The sequence below is a fragment of the Miniopterus schreibersii genome, assembly GCF_964146895.1.
Source record: "Miniopterus schreibersii genome assembly, chromosome: 3".
Taxonomy (NCBI): domain Eukaryota; kingdom Metazoa; phylum Chordata; class Mammalia; order Chiroptera; family Miniopteridae; genus Miniopterus; species Miniopterus schreibersii.
The window spans coordinates 73,399,617-73,423,410 of NC_138103.1; the positions used below are offsets into that span (position 1 = coordinate 73,399,617).

Below are 23,794 nucleotides of genomic sequence, written 5' to 3' on the forward strand. Positions count from 1 at the left end.
AAAATGTAAGCCTTGGATGGTGGGCTTGAAGTTTAGTGCATGCGTCAGCTCACAAGCTCTCTGAAAAAATTTTAGAATGTTATCTTTAAATTTTTGAGTTATGAAATGACTCCTAACTATGTCTAGGGATGGGTTGTTTTTATATTAATCTTTTTTTGGCATTTGATTGGAATTTTTTATTTTGAAAATTAGCAAACCTACAGCAAACTTTCAAGAATAATACAATGGAACCCAGATATTCTAGTTTTACCAATTGTTAATATTTAGCCATATTTTCTTTTATATTTCAGCCTATGTCTCTCTGTCATATATATGTGTGTGTATATATTGTATACAGGTTTCATATATATTATATTGGTCATATATAATTTTTATATATGAGCCATTTAAGAGTAAGTTGCAGATATTAATGAAGCTTTATCCTTATTATATCAGCATATATTTCCTAAGGAACAAGGATGTTTTTCTACATAACCTCTAAATACTTACTGCACAGAAAAAAATCTTTGCTTAAATATGATTCAATGCAATTTGAAACAATACTATTATTTAATAGTCTATATTAAAATTTCCACAATTGTTCCAATAATATCCTTTATAGTTTTTTTTGTGTGTGTGTGTTTTTTTTTTTTTAAATCAAGGGATCCAATGAAGGATTATGGACTGCATTTAGTTGTTTCATTTCTTTATTTTTCTTTTATTTAGAACAGCACCCTTGTCTTTTTCTGTCTTTCATGTCATTGATATTTTTGAAGGAAGAGTCCAGGTCAGCTGTATTATAGAATGTCTTTCAAATTGGATTTGTCGTATTGTTTCCATATCTAGATTAAGAGTAAACGTTTCGGCAAGAATATTATAGAAGTGATATTTTGTCCTTAGAGCATTGTGTCAGAAAGCACATGAATCACTTTGTTCCATTATTAATGATGTTCGTTAAGTGTTATTGATTGCTTGGTTAAGGTGGTTTCTGCAAGCTTTGACCATTGTAGATGCAGCATTTTCTCTTGTAATTAAGTAATCTATGGAGTGATTCACTGATATATTATGGCCTTTTCAATTTAAATATTTCTTTAGGCCTAAGAAAAAAAATTCTATTTTTCCTGATTATCTATTTCTTTCAATTCTCTCTGTTCTTTCAGAATTCCTATTTCATATTGGAGTCTCTGGGTCCATCATCTATGCTTCTTAACTACCCCCCCTACTCCATATTTATTTTTGGGTTTAGTTCTGGGAGAATACTCTGACTTGATCTTTCAGTTCTTTATTTTAGGCTCAGTATTTCTATTATTAAGAACTGTGAAGGGTCTGAGATTTTCCTCTGTTTGTGAGTTAGCCTGTCACAGCTTCATGGATACTAGAAGAAGACATGAGACTCCTGGGTCAGAGACAAAGACAGTTTATTTCTCACATAGTGGCAGTGGCCAGAGTATCAGCATTTGTGTTAGTTTCTTGAGTCCTAATTCCCACAGGGAGATACAAAAAGGGCCAGATCTTATCTGCACACATAGGAGGCTGTGTGACAGAAAAAGAACCCTGAGCTTAAGGATTCTGAGTCTTTTTATGAGCATGTCTGCCCTTTGCTCCAGAGGGAAACATTTTCATTATACTGAATATTAAGTATGCCTTGCTCTGGAGGGACACACTGCCTCTATTTTCCAAGGCACTTACCAAATAAACATCCTTGAAAAGATAGTGTAAAACAAGGGCAGTCCCTTTGCAAGGTGTACAGAAATGCAAGAGACTAAAGGAGAATTGTCTTCCAACAGTAATTAATCCAGCTATTGAGTTTTTATTGGTTGATACCATTTTTATTTCCAAAGAATCTGGCCGCTTCCTGCTTATTTCAGACAATTACTGTTTTACGGGTATGACAGACTAATAAATCACTCTGAGAATATTGATTACATATATTTTTAATTCTTCATTTGTTTCCACTTTAAAACTGGTCCTTCAAATACCAGGTACAGTGTGTTTGTTGCATTTGGGCACTTCCCTTTCAGGGTTTTGTTTTTTCTTAAAAATCTAGTCATTCCTGGATGTCCATTCAGATTAATCTTTGAGGATCTCTGTTTGCCTATCATTCTGATTACAGTATCCTCTTTCTGGTTATTGTGGGGCAGGGGCAGGATGCGTGGCTAGACAAGGTGTGTCGAAAGCTTATCTTCTGGGTGCTTCTTTTTTGTTTTTGTAAAGAACTTCAAATTTTATTTTTCATTACAGTTTACATTCAATAATATTTTGTGTTTTTTTCAGGTGGACAGCATAGTGGTTAGACAATCATATACTTTACAAAGTGTTCCCTCGATATTTCTAATACCCTCCTGGCACCATACAGAGTTGTTAAAATATTATTGGCTATATTTCCTGTGCTGTACTTTACACCCTGTGACAACCAATTTGTAGTTCTTAATCCCTTCACCCTTTTCAGCCAGTCCCCCAAGCCCTCCTCCCCTCTGGCAACCATCAGTCTGTTCTCTGTGTCTATAAGTGTGTTTCAGTTTTGTTTATTTTGTTCTTTAGATTCCACATATAAGTGAAATATATGTCATCTGTCTTTCTCCAGGTGCTTCTCATCAGCCTGTTTTGGGGGCCCCATGCCTGCTGAGTTTCCTGTTTAACACTCCTACTCCAATGAGATATACTAAGCAACTTATCCTGGGAAAAAACACTGAGTCATGTGCTTACTTTCTTTTTGTTCTACAGCTGTCCTTATGGAGGCTCAGAGTTATTTACACTGTGCTCTGCTTTGCTGCCAGTCCTCACACTCAGACCAGGCGCTTTCCTGGGGCAAGCAATGATGCTCTCCTCTGCTCAGCAAGGGGCAGCCCAGCTTTTCCTGACTGCAACTTCAAACATTAATTTCCTCGACAACAGTTCCAACTGCCTGTGACTTGTATTTGTTGATCCCAAGTTTGACATATCTCTGGAATTTATTTCATTTTTGAAGTAATTTTCTCCTGCATGAAATTCTTTTGTATCTTGGTGAGTTTCTTATCCAGCCACGGCTTCCTCTCTTTATTTATATTCACCAATCCAATCCCAATCACTTTCCAGCTTTGAGAAATTCCTCAAAAGTTCAGGGGCATGGGAGATAGCTCCTTGTTTGTCAACATCTATGTATTTTCTCTTTTTCTTACATATAGGAGTGGTCATGTGATAGAGCTATGGCCAATGGATTCTGAGCAGGAATGATGTATGCCTTTTCCAGACTGGCTCCTAAAAATCTTCCCACATGATCCCGTTTGCTCACCCCACCCCAGCTCTGGCATTGGACTATGACGTGGATACATAATGAACTCTTATGGTTCCAATCCATTGAGATTTGGTGTTGTTTCATGTAGCAGTTACCCTAACCTGACAAAACAAGAACTAATATGGATTTATTCTTTTCATTATATCTTTATCTGTTATTTCAACGTATTCTCAGTAGGAGGGAAAATAGTATATGCATGAGTTTAGGCCAACATCCCTGGACACGCTTTTCCTCCAATTATACTCCTTCTCCTTTGAAAACACATACAAAATGAAAGCAATTCACTCACTTGTTCAATAATTGTTCATTGAAAATTTACTCCAGGCACTGTGCTAAATGCTGGGGAAACAATGGTGAGCACAATCAATGTGCTCAGACAAGAAACCACACAACTCTCTTTCAATGTAACATGTGTTGCAACCTGTGCCATGGAAATGCTTGGGAGACACAGTGGGTGGGCATTATCCCAGCCTTGGAAGACAAGGAAAAGCTTCTTCCTATAGGAAGCCCCATCTAAGTTATGACCCGAAGAAAGTATAGAGGTAGGCCCAGTGAAAGGGATGGGTGTGAAGTGGGGCAGTATGGGTAATCTGTTCCAGGCAGAGAGAGCAACTGGAAAGAACTTGCAAGTTCAGGTTCCTCCAAGTAGTTCAAGACGCCCTGAGTGAGGCAGGGCAGTGTACGGGGTAGGGGCAGGTGAGAGGCTTGCTGGTGAGAGATGAGGCTGGAGAGAATGAAGGGTCATAGTTCATAGGTGTTCTTCTAAGCCACATGAGGGAGTCAACAGCAAAGCACCTCACAGGCCTGGACAGTGGCCAACATCAGTTCTTCCACAGCCTCCCCGTTTGACCAATGTTCTTAGAATGGAGCACCTGTTCTCTAACACCAGGTGGACTCTCAGGAAAGGGGGTCAACCTGCTTCCAAATGGTATCTTCAAGTCAATGTTTTATTTCACCCAAGAAAGCGAATATGCATTTTAAATCGTTTCACTTCTTATTATGAAATGAAAAACTCTGTCCCCTGAAAAATCAATTTCAGGCCTCAGTGAACAAATATTTGCTTGGATTGGGATGCAGGTAGGGAAGGCGAGCTTTTAGAGCACCTTGAAATCACACGAAACTGGCTGCATCACTGTTTGGAACTAGGACATCCAAAAGTTGGCCACTTTTCTCAGGGCCTTGCAGAGCTCTCTGCCTCCAGCTCCTTTGGGATTTCCTTGTATTTTTAGCCTGTTTATGGATAATATAATCGGCATGTTTGAGGAAATGTTAAGGGAAACCACCCATGAAGCACATACCAACTTGGGAGACCGGTTATTCTTATATTCGTGAGAAATGGTAAGTCGCTTCAGGGCAACAAAAACATATCTGATGTGGGGCAGCCTCCAGGGCACACAGAGCGCCCCCAGCCTCAGAGGTCCTAGCACAGCCTGAGGATTGGGCTGGGGTCATTTATGCAGAGTGGGGTCTTCTTTTACATGCTCTCTAGAGGCCTCATTTCTTCTCCTGACCTCTGATTTCTCCCATCTTCTTTCTTCTCTTTTCTCTTTTATACTTCCATTGCTTCTTGCTTTCCTGCCTGTCTTCCGCCTGCCAGTGCCAATGTGAAGCGTTGTCATAGACAGTGTCTTTTGGGGACGTCCTGAGTTTGGCCTCTAGTGTTCAGCAAAGTCAGTTTTATTCATTTACATAAATTTCCCCAGGAATCAAAACAAAGCAAACCAGTCTTCTCTGAGCTAATAATGTATCTTTGCGCTATCATTTCCTTGATGGCAGGGGCCAATTTCCCATGTCCTTTGTACTCCTGACACATTATCTGCTATGATACTATGCCCAGGGAAGGCTTTAGGGACAGTTTTCATACTGACTGTGAGGACAAAATGAACATGGCTTGCATGAGATGCATGGAAGCTCATTCAAATAGTGATCCTCACTCTCATGCATTTTCATAACTGGGAGGTGCTTTTTAATTCCATACACTGTGGAAAAAAACAACTGGGGAAATACAGACTGTTTGTTAAGTAGTTCATTTTTACTCTCTCGTTTCTAAACAGCATGTAATTTAAATGGAAATAAGTAACATTAATTCAGTTGTTTACCTATGTGAAGAAATAGTTTCAAATGCTTTTCTGTACTATGGCGAGAAGTTATTCACAATACCATAAATCGCATAGTGGAAAATAATAATTACATCATACACAGAACTGCATTCTTGCTCATACACTGGGAAATAAACATTTAATTCAGAAGAAATATAGAACTATCCCCTTTCCCCCCACTGCCCTAAGTCCTACTCTGTGGCCCTCATGGCACTGTAGTCTCATCACTGCTCCATCCAGCAGCCATCGAGGTGGCTTCATGGAGGTGGGTGAGAAAGCCCAGGGCCCCCTTGCAGCACAGGAAAAGAGCAGACAATGGAAGATAATGGGAAGAGGTCCCTATGAGGCTTTTACTGCTCCATTTCTGGACTCTAAAGTAGAGCAGAACAATGGACAAGATGGATTTACTGTACAATTAATTAATTTTAGGTCTCCCATAATGGGTATCTAAGGCTAAATCATGCTCCTTTTGAAGCACACGAATGGTGCACTTTATTTTAAATTTTTATTTATTGACTTTAAAGAGAGGAAAGGAGAGAGAAAGAGAGGGAGAAACATCAATTTGTTGTTCCACTTACTTATGCATTCACTGGTTGATTCTTGTATGTGCCCTGACTGGGGATCGATCCTGCAACCTTGGTGTATGAGGCCGACACTCTAACCAACTGAGCTACCCAGCTAGGGTGCATTTTATTTTATTTTACTTTACTAAGTATATTGCTTCTTTGAATAAACTTCTTTACTCAAAGTAAAATATTTTATAAATCATTAAATGATCTATGGAGTTAAATTTCTCCCCCGTCTTAAAAGTAACTCTCTGAACTTCATGTTATTTTGGAAAGAAATTAAATGCAGTAGATTTTATCCACAAAACATGGTATGTTGAAGTATGTGCACTAATCATTAAATTAGCCAAGTCCGTGGATAAAATTCAACCACAGTGCTCTTATTTTTCCTCTCTCCACTTGAGATGTTCTCTTGCCCTTCTCCAATGTAGCTTAGTGGACAACAGTCTGGTGTAGAGGACCAATCACAGACTTTGCAATGGGAGCAATGTGCTGTGTGACCGCGGACAAGTGACCTCTTTCAGCCTCAGGTTCTTCATCTGTAAAATGGGAGAAATGATACTTAAGGATAAAGCGCGATCACACGGACCAAGCACCAGGCAAGTGGAAGGCACATAATCAGTGGAGGCTATTATCATTCCTTTCATTCTGCTGCTCTGCTCACTGACATCTGCTTGGGCAATAGGGGGTGAATATGGCAGCCTACTAACTGCCTGGTATACGAACCCCTCACGACAGAACACGAATAGATTATTTCAGATCAGCCCTAGATTCAGAAGTTGGCCACGCTTATAGTCTTCCAACAGCGTAAGGGTGTCTCTGATCTTGGGCCCTTTGCATTAGATACCAGCGCGTATGAGGTTGTTTCCTCCTGTGATTCAAATCTAGGTTAAATGCTATCTCCTCAGCGAGCTTGACCATCTCTTCTAAAACACCCAGCGCGATTACATCACCTGCTCTGTTTTCATTATTGACATTTCACATATTGGTATTTGGGATTTTTAGAACATTTGTTTTTTCCTATACTATTTCCTTGCACTGGGCTGTATAGTCCACAGGAACAGGGATCTCTTCAGCCTGATCTCTGTACCTACAGCAGGGCCTTACATATGATAGGTGCTCAATAAATATTTGTTCAAACAATGACTGCACGTTCCACTCAGAATCTGAAGCACAGTCTATTTTAAGATTTACTCTGCTTCATTCCTTCTAACCTCCTGATCTATTTTAGTACCAACTGCCTCATTGCACTGGAAAATAATAAGGCCTTTACTGGTGGTATATTCCATTTCTGTCTTTATGCTGCTTGTTTCTTTTATTGGTGTGGGTCATTTCCTTGTCTTAATACGCGGCTAGCTGCACTGGAGACTTTGCTGCTCATAGTCTGTTCTTTGTCTTGAGTTCGTCCTGTATTTTGCTGGAGAGCGGTTCATTAATTTCCCATTAGAGCCTCTTGAGGCCTCAGCTCCCACGAGATTTTGAATTAAGATTTTTCAACTTTTAACATTTTCTATTCTTTCCCTTTTGTGATTACATTTCTTCTGCATATTTTTATCTCTGTATTTATCATAGTGACACATTTATGGGAGAGAAGCCCTTATTTTGGGGGAGAAAGGGGGAAATGGTATAACGTTAAAGGGCCTGGGGACAGTTTTGCTGTGAGCTGTGGCAGAGAGGCAGAGCAGAGTCAGAGACGGCCACTGATAAGTGAGGGGATATGAGAACAAAGATGGAAAGAGCTGGGTCATCGGTGAGGGGGAGGGGCCAGGGGGTGCTCTGTCATCTCTGCTCCTTTCAGGATGAGAATGTTGCCAAAACTGATTGAAAGGGGTGAAAATGTGAGAGAGGAGAAAGCCATGGCCCCAGGAGCAGGCTCATTCAATTCCCTTAGAAACCAGACTCCACTTTCTGCCAGCCGAGTGAATGAAACCTGCAATCTCATTTCATCGGGTGGCAGGAAACAAGCATTAAGGGTCAGTGTGATACATGGACTCACTTATGGGAAAAGATTTCCTACCAACCTAACTGTGAAGACGTGAGAGCAACTATTTTTTCACTATAAACATAGAAATTAGAGTTTGTCAAGCAATGGTCCAATCTACAACTTAAAAGTGTTAAAATACAAAACTAAAAATGTCTAAAATTATTCCCATCTGTGGTCTTTGTGAAACAAACATAGTTTTTCAGAACACACTCTGCATGGGCTAACCCAATAGCCTTTATTCAATGTGGATTTTTACCTCACATTTTGGTACTTTAATTTAATTTTGTTGGCCATGAAAAGAAAGGAAATCATTTTAGTACTGTTTTTCTTCATTTCTTTGGCAATAGCATGATGTTGTAAAGTATAAAAGGTTCGTAAGTAATAGATTGTACCAATCAAACTTATGAGGCAGCAAAAATTCAGAAGCACTGTATATGCAAAAAATATGAAGATCCACCAAGGATATTGTTAAGGACTAGGAATAATTATGATTTGCTTAATTGGGAGAGAAGGACAATCTTTGTTATAAATTCATGCTCACTGCAGGAACTTTAAAATGATTTGAAGTTTATTTTTCCCCAGAAAAAAAAACATACTTTTTGCGTCTGCAGTGACCTTATGTGCCCTCCAAAGAGTAAACTCACAACTACTCAATACAACAGTAAAACTAAATGTGATATACAATACTTGCTGGACCTCTGGTAGCAGCCGGGGAGGTGATTAGAAATAAAAATAACTGTGAATCAATTTGGTTTCAGTATTTAATCTCAAAGAAAAATTGACCAGAGACTCTTATTGAACCAAACTTAATGACTCAATTACAATTCCTTTTCTTTCCTTAATGGAAAAGAAATAGTAAAGAAGAGGGGAATGGCCAGCCTGTAACACTCACACAGAAGAAGAATAAATTAGATAACCTAAAAGTTACCCAAACACCTGTTTTCATAATAGCATTAAAAGAAACATATCAGAAAGAAGAAATTTCAAGTGTTACAGGCTAGAATGGGAGTCACTATTCCCCTAAGACTCTAAGCACTGTTTGATTTCTCTCTCTCTCTCTCTCTCTGAAGATGGAAAGCAGGGGGATAAACCTGTAGTAACAGTTTAAAATTGATGGTGGCCTAGGAGTAAATATGGACAAATTAAAGAAATGTTTAGAAAAGCTAACAATCAACATGAATTGTAAGTTATTAAATTTGAGGCTTAAAGTAGTAGAATTTAAGGATGACTACTAGTATATTGAAGTTGGCTTATAAATATGTATTAAATCAATGAATGAAAAAAGAAAGGTTTATGACTGGGATACTGGATGATGGTGGTGCACTGATTTCTTGAAGGACTTAGTGAGGTCATCCAGATAGGCCCCTTCCCTAGCCTGAGCCCCATCAGAGATACCACTGTGTCAGGTATATTTTTTTTAGAGTTGTGTATAAGTCAGGCACTAGAGCAGGGAGCAAGGCTGACTATTTTTAACAGAAGAGGAAGGGAGGTTAGCAGTTGAATGCTGACAATGAAGATAGAAGACAGTGACGACCAGATGAGCTGATGAAGTCAAAGGTGATGTGTTTTTTATTTGAATACTCAAGATAAAATACAATAAGGAAGAAATCTGGTGAGGAAACTTCTTTTACTTTTAAACCGAGCTAGTAGACAAAAATTTTCCTTTCAAAAGTCAATGATGAAAAGACAAAAACCAGGAGTAGATGGCAGAAGACCAGATGGCAACCTGAGAAGTTAGAGCAGGAGTGAGAGTGGAGGTCACTGAATGCTAGGACATGTCATCAACGAGGGTGATGTGTAGGCATGAAATATTACAGGCATAGCCAACGCAGATCTGGAGGAAAAAACTACTCTACCCAGTCTATTAAACCATGGTTAAAAAGAACGGAACTTCTATACTCTGTGTGTCGGTTTATGTCTGAAGGCATGTATGTGTGTGTGTAAGAGAGAAAGAGGGAGGACATTGGGCCATGACAACCTGTTTGGATTTCATCAGTGTTTATGATACTCAATTTTCTGATCAGGTTTCATGAGTGTCAAGAGCTAATCTCTTCAAACATGTTCACTTGTATTAGCAACAGAAATAAAGATAGAAACCCTTAGAAGGTCAGCCTTTAGAATGTAAACAAAATAATATTAGTACATGGGGAAAATATTCTTTTTGGAGCATAGTGTAATCCTGTTTTTAGTCCTGCTTTGTGCGTATGTATGTGTATACACAAGACTTAATTTTTTTAAGTACTTTGTCATGTCACTTAGTTCCTCTCAAATTGCATGCTCATTTGATTTCAACTTCCTACTTTGTTTCACCATAAATGTCTTTTTCCTTCCCTACCTGAACCTTATCTTCACAACCCAGCTCAAGTCCTACCCTTTCTACAAGATTTTCTCTTGAGTATGAGTTTACTGACCTTTTCTATCTCTGAATTTAAATCATAGGCAAGTATTTCATACTATGTATCCTCTGTTCTCCTAAGCTCAAGCACAAAATGTTTGCATTCAGGAGGTTGCCAATAAATTACTGTTTGATGAATTAGTGAAGAAAATATAGGTTCAATCCTCTAGTAATGGAACTTTTGGCTTTCTCCCAGCATTCACTCCATTCCACCCTCACACATCATATAACAGGCCCTGGTTGGGTGGGGTTGACCCTCTGCTAGTTCCAGGAATGGGCCTTGATTGCCTAAGCCAGTCTGTATAATTCCATCCTTCTGACTACAGCGATTGGTTCAAGTGTAGACCCACGATCTGACCTGGTTCGCTCAGACTGAAGCTTAGCATGTTAGCTAGTCTGTAGTAGGGAGATGTTCTGTCTCCTTATGGATCCTGTGATGTGCAGATGTTATTACTGAAACTGTTGCAATCAGTTTGCTAATGTCAGGGAAGGCAGCCTGAAGGTTAAGCCAGGAGAAGGCAAAGCATCACTGAGAATGGGAGTCAGTAGTGTGGTCAAACCATGCTGAAGCCACTACCACGGCAGGAGACTTCAGTCACTTCAGCCAATATACCCTCTTTATAGTTTAAGCCTGGTAAAGAGATTTTCTATTACTAATATGCCTCCCTATTGTTTGTTGAGTTTCCCCTATCTTTTAATCTTCGGGATACAATATGCAATTTGTGTTATTGCAACCTAATTCATTTAGGAAATGCGTAGCAGCAACCTTGGATAGCATTTACTAGCCTAGTAAGATAATTATATATTTTTGATGCCTATGTCGAGTCTAACCAAAGTCATGTTCACAAGTGGTAAAATAATAAAATTGAGAACTGTTTCTACCACAATTTCTGTTCAAGGCAATCAGTGTTCGTATGCATTTAGAATTGATATTGACTTCTTTTATAAATTTATATCAAATATTTCCTGAACATTTCCAAAGATGAGCTTTTGTTTAACATTCTGCAGGGTCTATGGCAATATATTAAATGTAGATACCTTTTCGATGAAACTGAAGAGACCCCAGCAGACATATGGATTTTAGCATCTCTGTTGTGTACATTTCTAAGCAGCACTGCAGCTGGATATAAAGCCGACAGATTTCTGGATGGATCTCACCATCTTCCGGGCTGCAACAGAATGAAAGAGAGAAGCTGTGAACATTCTCAGGATTTCACTTATCAGCCATTTGCCTTAGCTCTGAAAGGAAAAAGTGCTCAATGACGCTTGCTTAAAGCTTTGAGTCTGAAATTTAGGACTTCCTGCTTTCAAACCAATGACCAATATCATAGTTCTTACATAAGTGTCTTTCTGATTAACCGCTCTTAATTTTTTCCCCCCTTTAGCAGCAGATTTCTGCTGGGAGCGTAAAATCATAAATGTTTTAAGTAATTGAAAATATCTGCTATTTTCAATTTAACTGTTGGAACAAAGTCCAAAATATATTTAAACCATAAAAATATCCTAGCTTACAAGGAGAGATTAAAAACTCTTATTTTCAGAGAAACAAATGAAGAGCTATTCAATTGCCAGTGATGAGACTGTTCTTTAATATTAAGACCCTAGCATAATAGGATTAGAGAGCCAGATAGGAATTATTTTTATCAAGGGCTTTTGTCTCAGTCTAAGGCATCTTCCTTTATTGTTTGCTATGGTTAATTTATGAGAGGCCAAATGTTTTTAATGAAAAAATAAAATTTTTATGAAAAAAAAGAGAAGTGATAAAGTTCTAATAATTATGATTACCGATCTAACACTAAATAAACACTCAACTTAGGTTTTAAAATTATTCTAAAGTCCTTGAGACTTTCCCTATTAACAACGATAAAATGTATACATGTGAATACATTAAAACACGGAGCGATCACTTTTATGTTTTTATTAAGAAGAGAGGAGTCAGCTGTCAATAAAACTCTTCCTTTTATATGCAAGTAAATTACCCTGTGTTGAATAATGGAAACTAAACAAAAGGGATGAAGCTTAGAGACAGATTTGACTGGAAGAAGCCTACAGGTGAACTCTGTCAATTGTCCTAATGTGTTCTCTTTAGTCCTATCCCTGCTCATTTAAAATGCAATGAAATCTGATGAAATAATGCAGTGTTTGGATTGGATTCCTTTGTAAGTGGGTCAGTGGCAAAATGTGTGGGGTAATTATTAGGGGGAAAAAAAATGGAGGCTCAAGGTTTAAGTCCTGGAAACACAGTAAAAGGAATTTGTATTTACGCAGCACTTCACAATGATGGTTTTCATTTTCAATCCTTATTTAGTAAACGAGCCAGAGTGTGTCTAACCTTGGGGCTTATATAACACAAGAGAATGCAACATTCTTTGCTTCAGTACCAGTGACGTGCACAGTCATCCTATGTCTTTCCTGTGTCAGAAAGAACAAAGTGTCTCAAAAGAGCTTATAGGCAAAATATGGTTTTATCTGAAAAACAAAGGACTACTTATTTTCTCATTTGTGTCCCATGGGTCCAGCCGTAGGCCAACCTTGGAATCAAGTATACCTTTGGTGAAAGTTCCCAGATTTTCTTTCAGAGCTTCCTTCCGTGGGTGCCTTCCACCCTCAGGCAGTTCCTCTCCTTATTTCATAGCATCTCAGCCTTTCAGAATGTCTCTGTGTCCCACCCCCTCACGGCCTTGCTAGACTCCGAAGCAATAATGGGCAGTGGTTTGTGTAATCAAGTCATCCTGTCTATTCCTGCTAATACATTGATTTTGATAGAAAATTTTGAAGACAGTGTCTCATTCCAAAGGCCGGTAGAGGGAAAGGATTTTAAGGCAAGCAGGTCTTTCCTGTGCTGCTTCATAGTCCCAGTCCTAGCTGCCTATTTTCACCTACGCATAACATTGGCCCTGGTGGCTCATACGGAGATTTTTTTAAAACCCTATAATAAATCTGTTGTATGTATTGTACCTTTGATGAGTGGGACAATTAGCGAGCACAGTATCATTCCAAGCCATGGAGTATTCCTATTTTCAGAAGTATAAAATATGTACCTAGTGGCTTAGTTCCAAAAATATGCAAAACTCTTATATAGATGACATTTTATGTAATTTAAAGACATGGCTACCATATTAACATATCTTCAGAGCCATTATATTTTGTTTATGATTTTATAGCTAGATACAGAGAGATAAAGCAATGTATTAAGTGCTTCTAGTAAAAAGGCAAATCAAAACAGAGATTAAAATGCCTAATTCATAACATTACCTTGGGTGCCACCTCTCTAATGCCTCTGTAACCAATGGTGATGCCAGAAACCGTGGAACCATTTCACCCTTTCTAACCATTATGGGGAGGAACTAAATAGGTGTCACCAGAAATAGAATCCACCAAACAATAATTAATTGCTGCTAAAGTTGCATTACAGATTTCCTCGTTAAAACCTTCACACTGAGGAAACAAGATGGCGTGTAGGTAGCAGCCGCACCAGCCTCCCGCAAGCACATCAAGATTATAACTGAAATACAGAACCACCGTCACTCAGAGCCTCCTGAGATCTGGCTGCACAGAAGCCCCACAACCGGGGAGCTGAAGCAGCACCGAGACCGGGAGGAGGGGCGGAGACGCGGGTGGGTCGGGGCTGAATCACGGATACGAGGCCGCGGGCCCACCCCCGGTGCCGCGGGTGAAACCCAGGAGGGAATCTCGGTGGTGGGGTTTCCCGGAGGAGTGAGGGGTCCCAGCCCCACAGCAGGCCCCCAGCCCAGGGCTCCAGGGCCGGGAAGAGACGTCCCCACAACTCCGGGCTGTGAAACCAGCAGGGACTGTCCCTGAGGGTCGCGGAGGCTGCGGGAGCCCCAGCAGCTCCTCTAAAGGGCCGCGCACGGACTCACTCGGACGCTCCCTCTGAGCCCAGCGCTGGGCAGCAGCCGGAAAGGACCCGGGACACTCGGGGGGTAACTAACCTGCCTGAGATCCGGGCGGGAGGCGGAGGGCGGCTTCCTCCCAGGCAGAAGGGCTGGCGGAGGCCATGGCTCTTTTGGTGAGTCCAGGCGCCATGTTTGAATCGCCAGCACATGACTCACGCCCTTGGCCCCGCCCCGTGATTCCCGGAGGCCCCGCCCCTCCCCACCTGCAGCTCATCCAGGCCATTTCCAGGGGCTTTTCTGTGCAAGTGGCCTCTGGAGCCTCATGCTTAGGACTTTCCTAAAATCTCTCACACAAGCAGCAGCGGGCCCTATACGGCTTGATAAGCGGCCCCAGGCCTGGCACTAGCGGCAGCTGCATTGGCTCATAGCTTGGCCTCTCCTGACACCTCCAAGCCCAGCACAAGTAGCAGCCAACTACGGTTTGCTATGTAGCTCATGCTGGGTGGCCCTGGGCAAGGCACTGGCAGAGGCTGACTTAGCACCTCCCCAGAGGCCCCAGAGACAGTGCACCTGGTGGTCAGGCTTGACCACGCTGGATTATAACCCTACTACATCCACTAGTGACGCTCAACTACAACAGGACAGTGCACACAGCCCACACAGGGGAGCACCTAGAAGGCCAGCTGAGGTGACTGGGGAGGGGGAGCCACTAGACCCTACAGGACACCTACTACACAAAGCCACTCTACAAATTCCAGGAGACATAGCAACTCTATCTAATACATAGAAACAAACACCTGAAAGCAGACAAAATGCAAAGGCAAAGAAAGATGTCACAAAGGAAAGCACAGAAGAAATCTCTAGAAGAGGAACTAAATGAAATAGATCCAAGCAAGCTAACAGATACAGAGTTCAGAATCTTGTTTATAAGGATGCTCAAGCATATTATTATGAAAATAACTGAGAAAATCGATAACATAATAAAATAGCAATCAGAAATGAAGGCTACACGAATAATTTACAGGGAATCAACAGTAGAGTAGAAGACACTGAGAATCAAATCGGCAATTTGGAACATGAGGAAACAAAAAACACCCAACCAGAAGAGCAAAAAGAAAAAAGAATCCAGAAATAGGAAGATAGTATAAGGAGCCTTTGGGACAACTTCAAGAGGCCCAACATTCGTATTATTGGGGTGCCAGAAGGAGAGGAAAGAGACCAAGGAATGGAAAACCTATTTGAAAAAATAATGACAGAAAACTTCCCCTACCTGGGGAAAGAAATCGACTTACAAGTCCAGGAAGCACAGAGGGTCCCAAACAAGAGGAACCCAAAGAGGCCCACAGCAAGACACATCATAATTAAAATGCCAAAGGTTAAAGACAAAGAGAGAATCTTAAAAGCAGCAAAAGAAAAGCAATTACTTACCTACAAGGGAGCACCTATACGACTGTTAGCTGATTTCTCATCAGAAACCTTGCAGGCCAGAAGGGAGTGGCAAGAAATATTCAGTGATGAAAAACATGGAACTACAACCAAGATTGCTCTACCCAGCAAAGCTATTGTTTAGAATCGAAGGTCACATAAAAAGCTTCACAGATAAGAAAAAGCTAAAGGATTTCATCACCACCAGACCAGCACTACAGGAAATGTTGAAGGGTCTTCTTTAAGAAGAAGCTAATGAACAAAAGAATCTGATGAACGAAATAGATCCAGAGACACTGACACATGCAACAGACGATCATATTTCAGAAGAAAGAGGGAAGGGGGGTGGAGGATTGGAAGAGATTAACCAAAGAAGTTATATGCATATATGCATAACCCATGGACACAGCCAATAATGGGGTGAAGGCCTGGGGAGGGGGTGGGAGTGAAGTGGAGGGGGTCAATTGAGGGGAAAAAATGGGACACCTGTAATACTTTCAACAATAAAGATAAATTTAAAATAAATAAACAAATAAATAACCAAAAAACCCCAAAACTTCATACATATACTCGTAGATTATCCCTTGATAATTACTAATCACTAAAGGTTCATTAAAAGGCAAATTGTCATAAGGGTTAATATCATATGTCTAATATTATAAGCAGTGAGCTCAAATACATTTTTGAGAAACATTAAGGGCATTTAGGTTATTTTGATAACAAATGAGCAAACCTCAGAGCATGGAGAATGGAGGAAAAGCCAAGAAAACAGCAGTTTACACTTTTTAAAAAATATATGTTTTTATTGATTTTAGAGAGAGGAAGGGAGAGGGGGAGAGAGAGATAGAAATATCAATGATGAGAGAAAATCATTGATCAGCTGCCCCCTGCATGCCCCCTAATGGGGATCGAGCCAGCAACCCAGGCTTGTGCCCTGACTGGAAATGGAACTGTTGACCTCCTGGTTCCTGAGTCGATGCTCAACCACTGAGCAACACTGGCTGAGAGATACCGCAATTTAAAAGCTTGAAACTTCCTAAGGATAAATGATAAAAGCCTAAGGAAATATTTATATTAAAATAAAATTAGGCCTATGGACTTCCCCCAGGATCTGGCAGCAACTTAACTTGGAGGCAACTTGACCACATATTACTTAGACTTAGTCTACAATGATTCACTCAGGAGTGTCCATGAGACACTCCTGAGGTGACTGATGTTCACCCAATTCGGTCAGAGAAATTTTCTGAGTTAGTGACTAGGTTGTGATTATTTATTTTTTTATGAGTGTAAGTCAAGAGCTCAACTGATCATTTTGATGATTTTGAAGCCTTAGTATTAACAGGAAAACATCCTAAAAATGAACTTCAACAACAGTTCAGCGATTTAGAGCTCAAGTTGAGTGCAAAAACATTTAAAATAACTGCCCAGTTAAGAATCTTTCAATCAACTTCTTAAGGATGGAATTAGGGTTTATTGTCTTAATCATACAGCTTAACAGACCTGAACTGGTATAGTAACCGGTACATGTATATGGATGTCGCCTCAATCACCCTTTGATGATAGAAAAACTTTCTATTGTGGATATTCTGATTTTGTAATTTAAAAAAGACTTACCATGCCAAATATCAGTGATGATGTGGAGCAACAGATACTCTCATGCATTGTTGGGGACTAAAATGGTACAGTTCCTTTGAGAATAGTTCTGGAAGTTTCTTATAAAACTAAACACACATCTGCCCTCTGACCTGGCAATTCCATTTCTAGGTAATTACCCAAGAGAAATGAAAACATTTACAAAAAGATCCTATAGGAGTATTCGCAGTAGTTTTATTTAGAATAACCCAAAACTGCAAATAGGCCAGGTATCTGTAGAGAGGAAAGTGGATAAAGAAATTAGTATATTCCTACAATAGAGTAACACTGAGCAATTAAAAGGAGTAAACTGATATATGAAACAACATGGATGGACCTCAAAAACATACTCTTGAGCAAGGAAATCCTTAACACAAAAGAGTAAATACTGTATGATACCATTTATATGAAGTTGTAGAACAGATAAAGCTAATAGATAGTGATAAATATTAGGACAGTGGTGGGAGGGAATTGACTGCGAAGGGGCATGAGGGGAGGGAACTTTCTGGGCTGAGGGTAGATAGAGCTTTGAGATACATAGGTATATACATTCGGCAAAACTTATTGATTGGTACACTTAAGATTTGTGCATTTGATTATATGAAATTTTTACTTAAAAAAGAGAACCATAAGCAAATATTGCACTCTAATGATATGCATGCTGAACTGTTTAGGGGTAAAGTTTTCTGATGTCTGCAATTTTAGAAAAATAATGTGGATTGGAGGTTCGATAGAGGGATGAACGGACAGGTAGATATGTGGTAAAGCAAGTGTAATAAAACGTTAATTGTAGAATTTAGGTGATGGGTATTTTCCTGATGTCCAAGGATTTACATTTCCCCAACTAATTTCATGGCTTAAATTGAACAAAATGATGGAGAAGCTTTATGGCTAGTGAGGTGAAGTATGGGGGTGAACATACGGGGGATTTTAGTTACGAAACATCTCAGCCTTGCGTCTGCTCCTTTGCCGAATTTGCCAGACTTTGGTGTTCTGTGCAGCTGCTAATAGCTTTTTGAAAACCAGTAAAATGTTTGTTGTTTTGAGAGTCTCTCCCCAATGTAATGGTTTATATATTTAGTTGAAGGCAGCAAGACATAATAAAAGAAAAATGGGTTCTGGAGTCAGAAAACTTAGCTCTAAATATAGACCTTGTTGTTTAGAATTGTGATCTTAGAACAAACACTTGAACTTCTCTGGGACTCAGTTTCCTGAGCTGTGAAGTAGGGATAACTATGGAGGCTGAAGTATCTCAAGGTTGTTGCAAGGATCAAATGGGGCCATGTGTGGGAAAACAAGTAAAAATTGTGAAGGACTGTGAGAGGTTGGCTGCAATCCATCTTAACCCATGAAAGTTGTGTTTACTTAGCCTCGTGCTTGCGTAGAGTCTCTAGTTTTAAAAATTACTTGCTACTCCATAACATTTTTTATTTCCTTACTGCTCCCAAATATGAACTTTGGTTAAATAAACTTGCCATCAGCCTGAGAAAAATAGGTGTGACCCCACTGACAAGCATCAGCATTTCACAGACGTTCGTGATGACATAAACACTTGGGGTTTGTCAGCTCACAGAGATGGAAACCAGAGCTCTTGTTGCAGCAAATGTAGCCAAGTTTTTCTTTTCCTAATCAGTTCTGTGGTTGGCTATTAAGCCAAATGGCAAGAAAAGGTTCAGGAAGCCAGGGATGAGGGAAGGGGGTAATATCTTTTGCTTTCTTTTTCTGAGCAAATAGTCAGGGGGGAAAGGGGTTCAGAGGTTTACCCAGGGAGTTTGATCTCCAGGTTATCTCTTCTAATACCGCCTGCGGTTCCCTCTCAGATGGATTCCACTTGCAAGTATTTACCCTAATTCCGTGCCAAATTCAGCGACCGCTTCAGAGCCCAGCCCTCACATGGTTTCCTAAAGCAGACTTCTCAAGGTGGCCCCATGAGTGTACGTAACAACGGAGAGTCAGAGGACAAAGAGGGCACCAGTGTGTGTGTGTATCCGTGACCCAGTTATTATTTTAGGTTTCAAATTCACTCTCAAGGGCAATTACAGGGTCCATCCAGGTTCGTAAGCACAGAATGTATGCCAGGCACCTACTAAATGACTACACTACTTTATACCCAAATAAGCCAAGCAATAAAAAGAGAAGCCTAGTTAATGAGAAGAAATGAAAGCAAGACATTTTTCAAGGTATCTACAGGTATAATAGTTGAGTCTCCCTATGTCTCCATTTTTCTCATCACCTTCTTCCAGTGAGTTTTTATGAAAGTTGTGTTTTCGGTGGAAACCTCCTGTATTTTCTTTATAGAGAATCATAGCAAGTTTGGTTCCCCCAGAGGCCTTTGGGGAAGTAACTGCAGTAAATCCCCTCACTTCACAGTGCGTCCTTTCATGGGAACATATGGCTGGGCGACGTCCTCACCACTGAACACCAGTCGCATCAAACGCTGCCCTGGAGATATTCGAGTTCAGTCAGAAACAGAGAAAGGACTTTAACAGGAAAGTGAAGCCAGAAGTGCAACTAGATTGTCTTTTGGTGGCTACTTCGAGTAACTTTATGCAAAACCACTAGGTTTGGAGAAGCCAGCACAGTTCTCGGTTTAGGGCCATATTATTTACGGCCCTCATCTCCTGTTACTTTTGTTTTGTCCTCAGGCAGGACCTTTGGTATTTCCCCGTGACCCAGCCGGGATTGTTGATAAATAATAGGTAGCATTACCAAGCAGCTTATTTTTTTTTTCCATTTAAAGAGTAAAAACTATATTTAAACAGGTTTAAACACTTAAAAAAATCTATAGGCATCAGTTTCCTGGAATTATGATACTTATAATGAAATAAGACTAAACATATGAGCTGTAAATCATCTTTTATTTATCTGAAAAGTTACAGATTAAGGCATTACTGGGGAGAATTGGGACCCAGTGGTGGCTTTTCTGGCAGTTCTGAGACTTTCTGGGAATTTCTTAGGGCATCAGAGGTTGACAGAGTTAATGGGCCGCACATCATGACTTCTTTTTCATGATACTTGAATCTCATGTTTATGGATCAGGAGGAAACAAACATTTACATATAAGGCACTATTTTTTCAATCTTCAAAATAAAATCTCTTTCTTATTCTGTATTGGCCTCTTCCCTCACCCTGTTCTCCTTTGTGGCTTGAGGGTCTCTCGGCCCTTCCATTTTCCCCGCTGATTCTCTCAATGTTTTTCCCTTTATGATCTACTATTGGGAGTCTTATGGAGTCTGCAAACAGCTCATTAGGTCCTGGTCTACCAGGGGTTGTGATTCTCCCAGCTAGCAGACAGAGGCCTGTCGCTGATGCAGGCTGAGTCTTAGATTCTTGATTCTCTGCTGCGATGACAATCAGCACCATAGGTTACATGGGTAGAACACAGCCCTTTCCCACTGATAGCTAGGATCAGTCTGTGTTCAAATTATATATATATACACACACATATATATGTGTATAAATACACACACACACACTCATATATATGTACATGTGTGTGTTTATATTAAAGAAGCATATATCTGTTGACGCATTTTAATCTGGAAAATATTTTTTGCATCTAAAATCAAGATTTTCAACCTCTGATGCTTATTATGTGTGCCTGATACCAATGATCTTTAAAGGTCAATTATCATTCAGTGATCATGTGATACACTGGAATGAATTCAACTCATTTATTTTTATTATAGTCAAAGTCTGGGTCCTTAATTGCAGCACGTGGTTCATTCCTGCTTTTACCCACTGGGATTTTAGGGCTCAATATATTGAACTCTTGGTTTAGCTAAATGGTATTTAGCCCTTCATTCTTAATTATGTCATTAAGTTAGGCGATGCTGTATTTCTCTTTAGCGGAAGCTACAGGCTTCATCAATATTGTTGTAACAGTGACAGCTTTAAAACAACCTGAGAGAACTGGGCTTACGCAATTGAACTTATTCAATTAACCCAAAGAAGAGTTTTTAATAAAAAAAGAAATTTCCTCATCTCCTTTAACTATAACAGCACAAAATGTTGATCAATACTTTAAAATTAATTATGACATATCAGTTGTGTAGTCATAGGATAACTAATTGTCAAACCCATCATGGTGGCAATGCCAATGGCCTCCTCTTACATGTGAGACTGTTTATCTATAATGGTGACAAAATATGGCCAACACAGGCCCGGAATGCTCTTTTTTAGACTCACAGAAGTATTAAGGCAGAAAGGCTCTGTGGGCAAGGTTTAGGGTTAGGGCAGAAAAACGGCCTCTGTTTATCATACTAATAACAACAGAAAACACACAGAGCTTCAGTGCCTCTAGTTTAGCTCTCTGGTTCATTCTTCAGTTTATATGAGGGATTTAGAGAAGAGCTAGAACGGTTTTGGCGTTTTGCAGTTTACTGTTTGAGCTTTAGACTACTACCCAACACTAGAGGTTGTTTAAATATTATATTTAATTGGATTCTGTGGTGTTTTTCTGCCTTTCTATTGGCAAGCAATGAAAAGATATATTTTTTTGCATAACTGAAAAGATGACACTTCATGCCAATATGGAAATGTGCATTTCTAGACAGATGCAAGAGCTATTTTCTACAAAAAGGCAAAAGCTTTATGCAAACAGAACAAACCAGTATCTGTGTACATGGAAAATATATTCTACCATGAGTTTTTCCACTGGACTATAAATTCCTCAAGGCCAGCAGGTTTATCTTATTTATCTCTATAACCTGCAACACTTAAGAGATTGTCTGGTACACAGTAGGTGTTCAATTAATTGGTTCCCAGGGTGGCTTTAAAAAGTAATGCCCATTAGGGATGGGTTTCTTAAGACTTGCCTTTCTTGCAGCCCTCTTTTTTCTCTTTAGATAATGCATATCAACAGAGATTTTATTCAGAAAAGTAAAAAGAGGAAAAGATGACATACAAATATCAGAAGTATCCATTATTAAGCTTTTGGTACATTTCTTTCCAGATTAATATCTCCAAGAGTGGATGTTTTATCCATTATTTCTGTTTCCCAAGCACTTAGCATAGTGTCTGGCTCATTGAAGGCTCTCAATCCATGATTGTTGAAATGAATCATAGTGAACGTTCACAGCTCATCATGTGATCCACACACTCTTCTCCCGGGGGCAAAGCTGGGCCTTCCAGCATGTTCAAGTCAGTGAGACAGCAACCCCTAGTCTGCCTACAGGAGGAAGAGAGCCCGCTTTCCTGCAGTGGTTCCCATTTTCCCAAAGAAGGAACAAATATTAACATAAAGGCCACCTTCCAGACTCTACAATGAAGCATAAGTGGTCCAGTGTCAAACAGTTCTGGGTTTTTTATTTCCTGATTTCATGACCTGTGACCTTGGGCAAATTTCTTAACCACTCAGAGCCTCAAATATCATGAATCTATTGTTATATGATATTGTTAGTAACAATATCATGAAATATTGTTACTAAAGTGACAATAGCTACTCCATAGCATTATGAAAAGATTCAAGTGAAATAATATATGGGAGCTATATGGTCATAACAAGCACAAATGAATGACAAAGTGTTCTGGGGAGGCAATCATGCATGATGTCGGACACCCTTATACCTTTATTACAGGCTTTATTCCTACTTAATTATTAATTCACATAGTACTTATCGATTTCCTGCTGTTCACAAAGGGTGAATTTGGAAAAGAAAAAGAAGGAAGTGTTACTTTTTTGGGAATCCTTTGGTAACTGAAACTCCCATGATTGCCCCAGGGTGTTTTTATTTGATGATAACATATTGTAAAGGCTCCTTTAAGACAAATTAATGTTTCTCAACAGTGATAGAAAACTTGCAGTCTTTTATTTTTTTCTCGGTGTTGTATTTTACTGCCATCAAGTTTTCAACTAAATGGTTCCATCCACCGTGGAGAGCTACATCTAATTCTTTCTTTCTTGATAATGAAGTATAATGCACCATTAAGTGAGACAGAATGAAAGGACTCTGCACCTCTGCCAATTGTTAGCTCAGGAACAGAAATAGCTCTTCCAGGCAGACGGACATATGGGCAGGAGGAGATAACGATTAACACATGTTTAGGCCAGTCTCCCCAATAGAGGCATTACTTTGATTTTTAAAATAGCATAAATTATGTAAGATCATTAGTCCTTTGCTAAGTGGAAAAAAGGTTAATGAAATCGCTGACAAAGGACTTAGTAGAAACCTGCTTTATTATTTCTTAACATTCAATTCAGCAGTAGCAAGATAAAATACAACTCATGTTTACTCAGTTTACTACGTGCCAGACACCATGCTAGGGAAGCACTTACATCTCATTTAATTCTCACAGTGAGTCCGTGAAGCAGTTACTGTCTTTATGTTTAATTTACAGATGGAGGGAAATGAGGCTTAAGAGGGGTTTGGAGCTTCCTCCAAGTCCCACAAATAGTAAATGGAATGATAAGACTCAAACCTATATTTGAGCTTTCAACTGCTATGTAATGTTGCCATAATGTGCCCAGGAACTGAACTACGTTTATATGTGTGTTCATGCATCCGATGCACAGATATTGAGGACATATTTTATGTAAAGTACTGTGCTAGGAATGAAATAATTTTTTTTCCTATTTTTGCTT

The 23,794-nt window shown here is 39.6% G+C and overlaps 1 protein-coding gene across 2 annotated transcripts in view; it reads right to left on the minus strand.

The window, feature by feature from the left end:
* RGS7BP (regulator of G protein signaling 7 binding protein) overlaps positions 1-23,794 on the minus strand; it is an 85,746-nt gene that overhangs the window by 22,107 nt on the left and 39,845 nt on the right. For both annotated transcript variants that reach the window (XM_081131480.1, XM_081131481.1), the window contains exon 3: positions 11,336-11,466. In XM_081131480.1, coding sequence (XP_080987606.1) covers positions 11,336-11,466 — 131 coding nt within the window. The remainder of the gene's footprint in view (positions 1-11,335; positions 11,467-23,794) is intronic.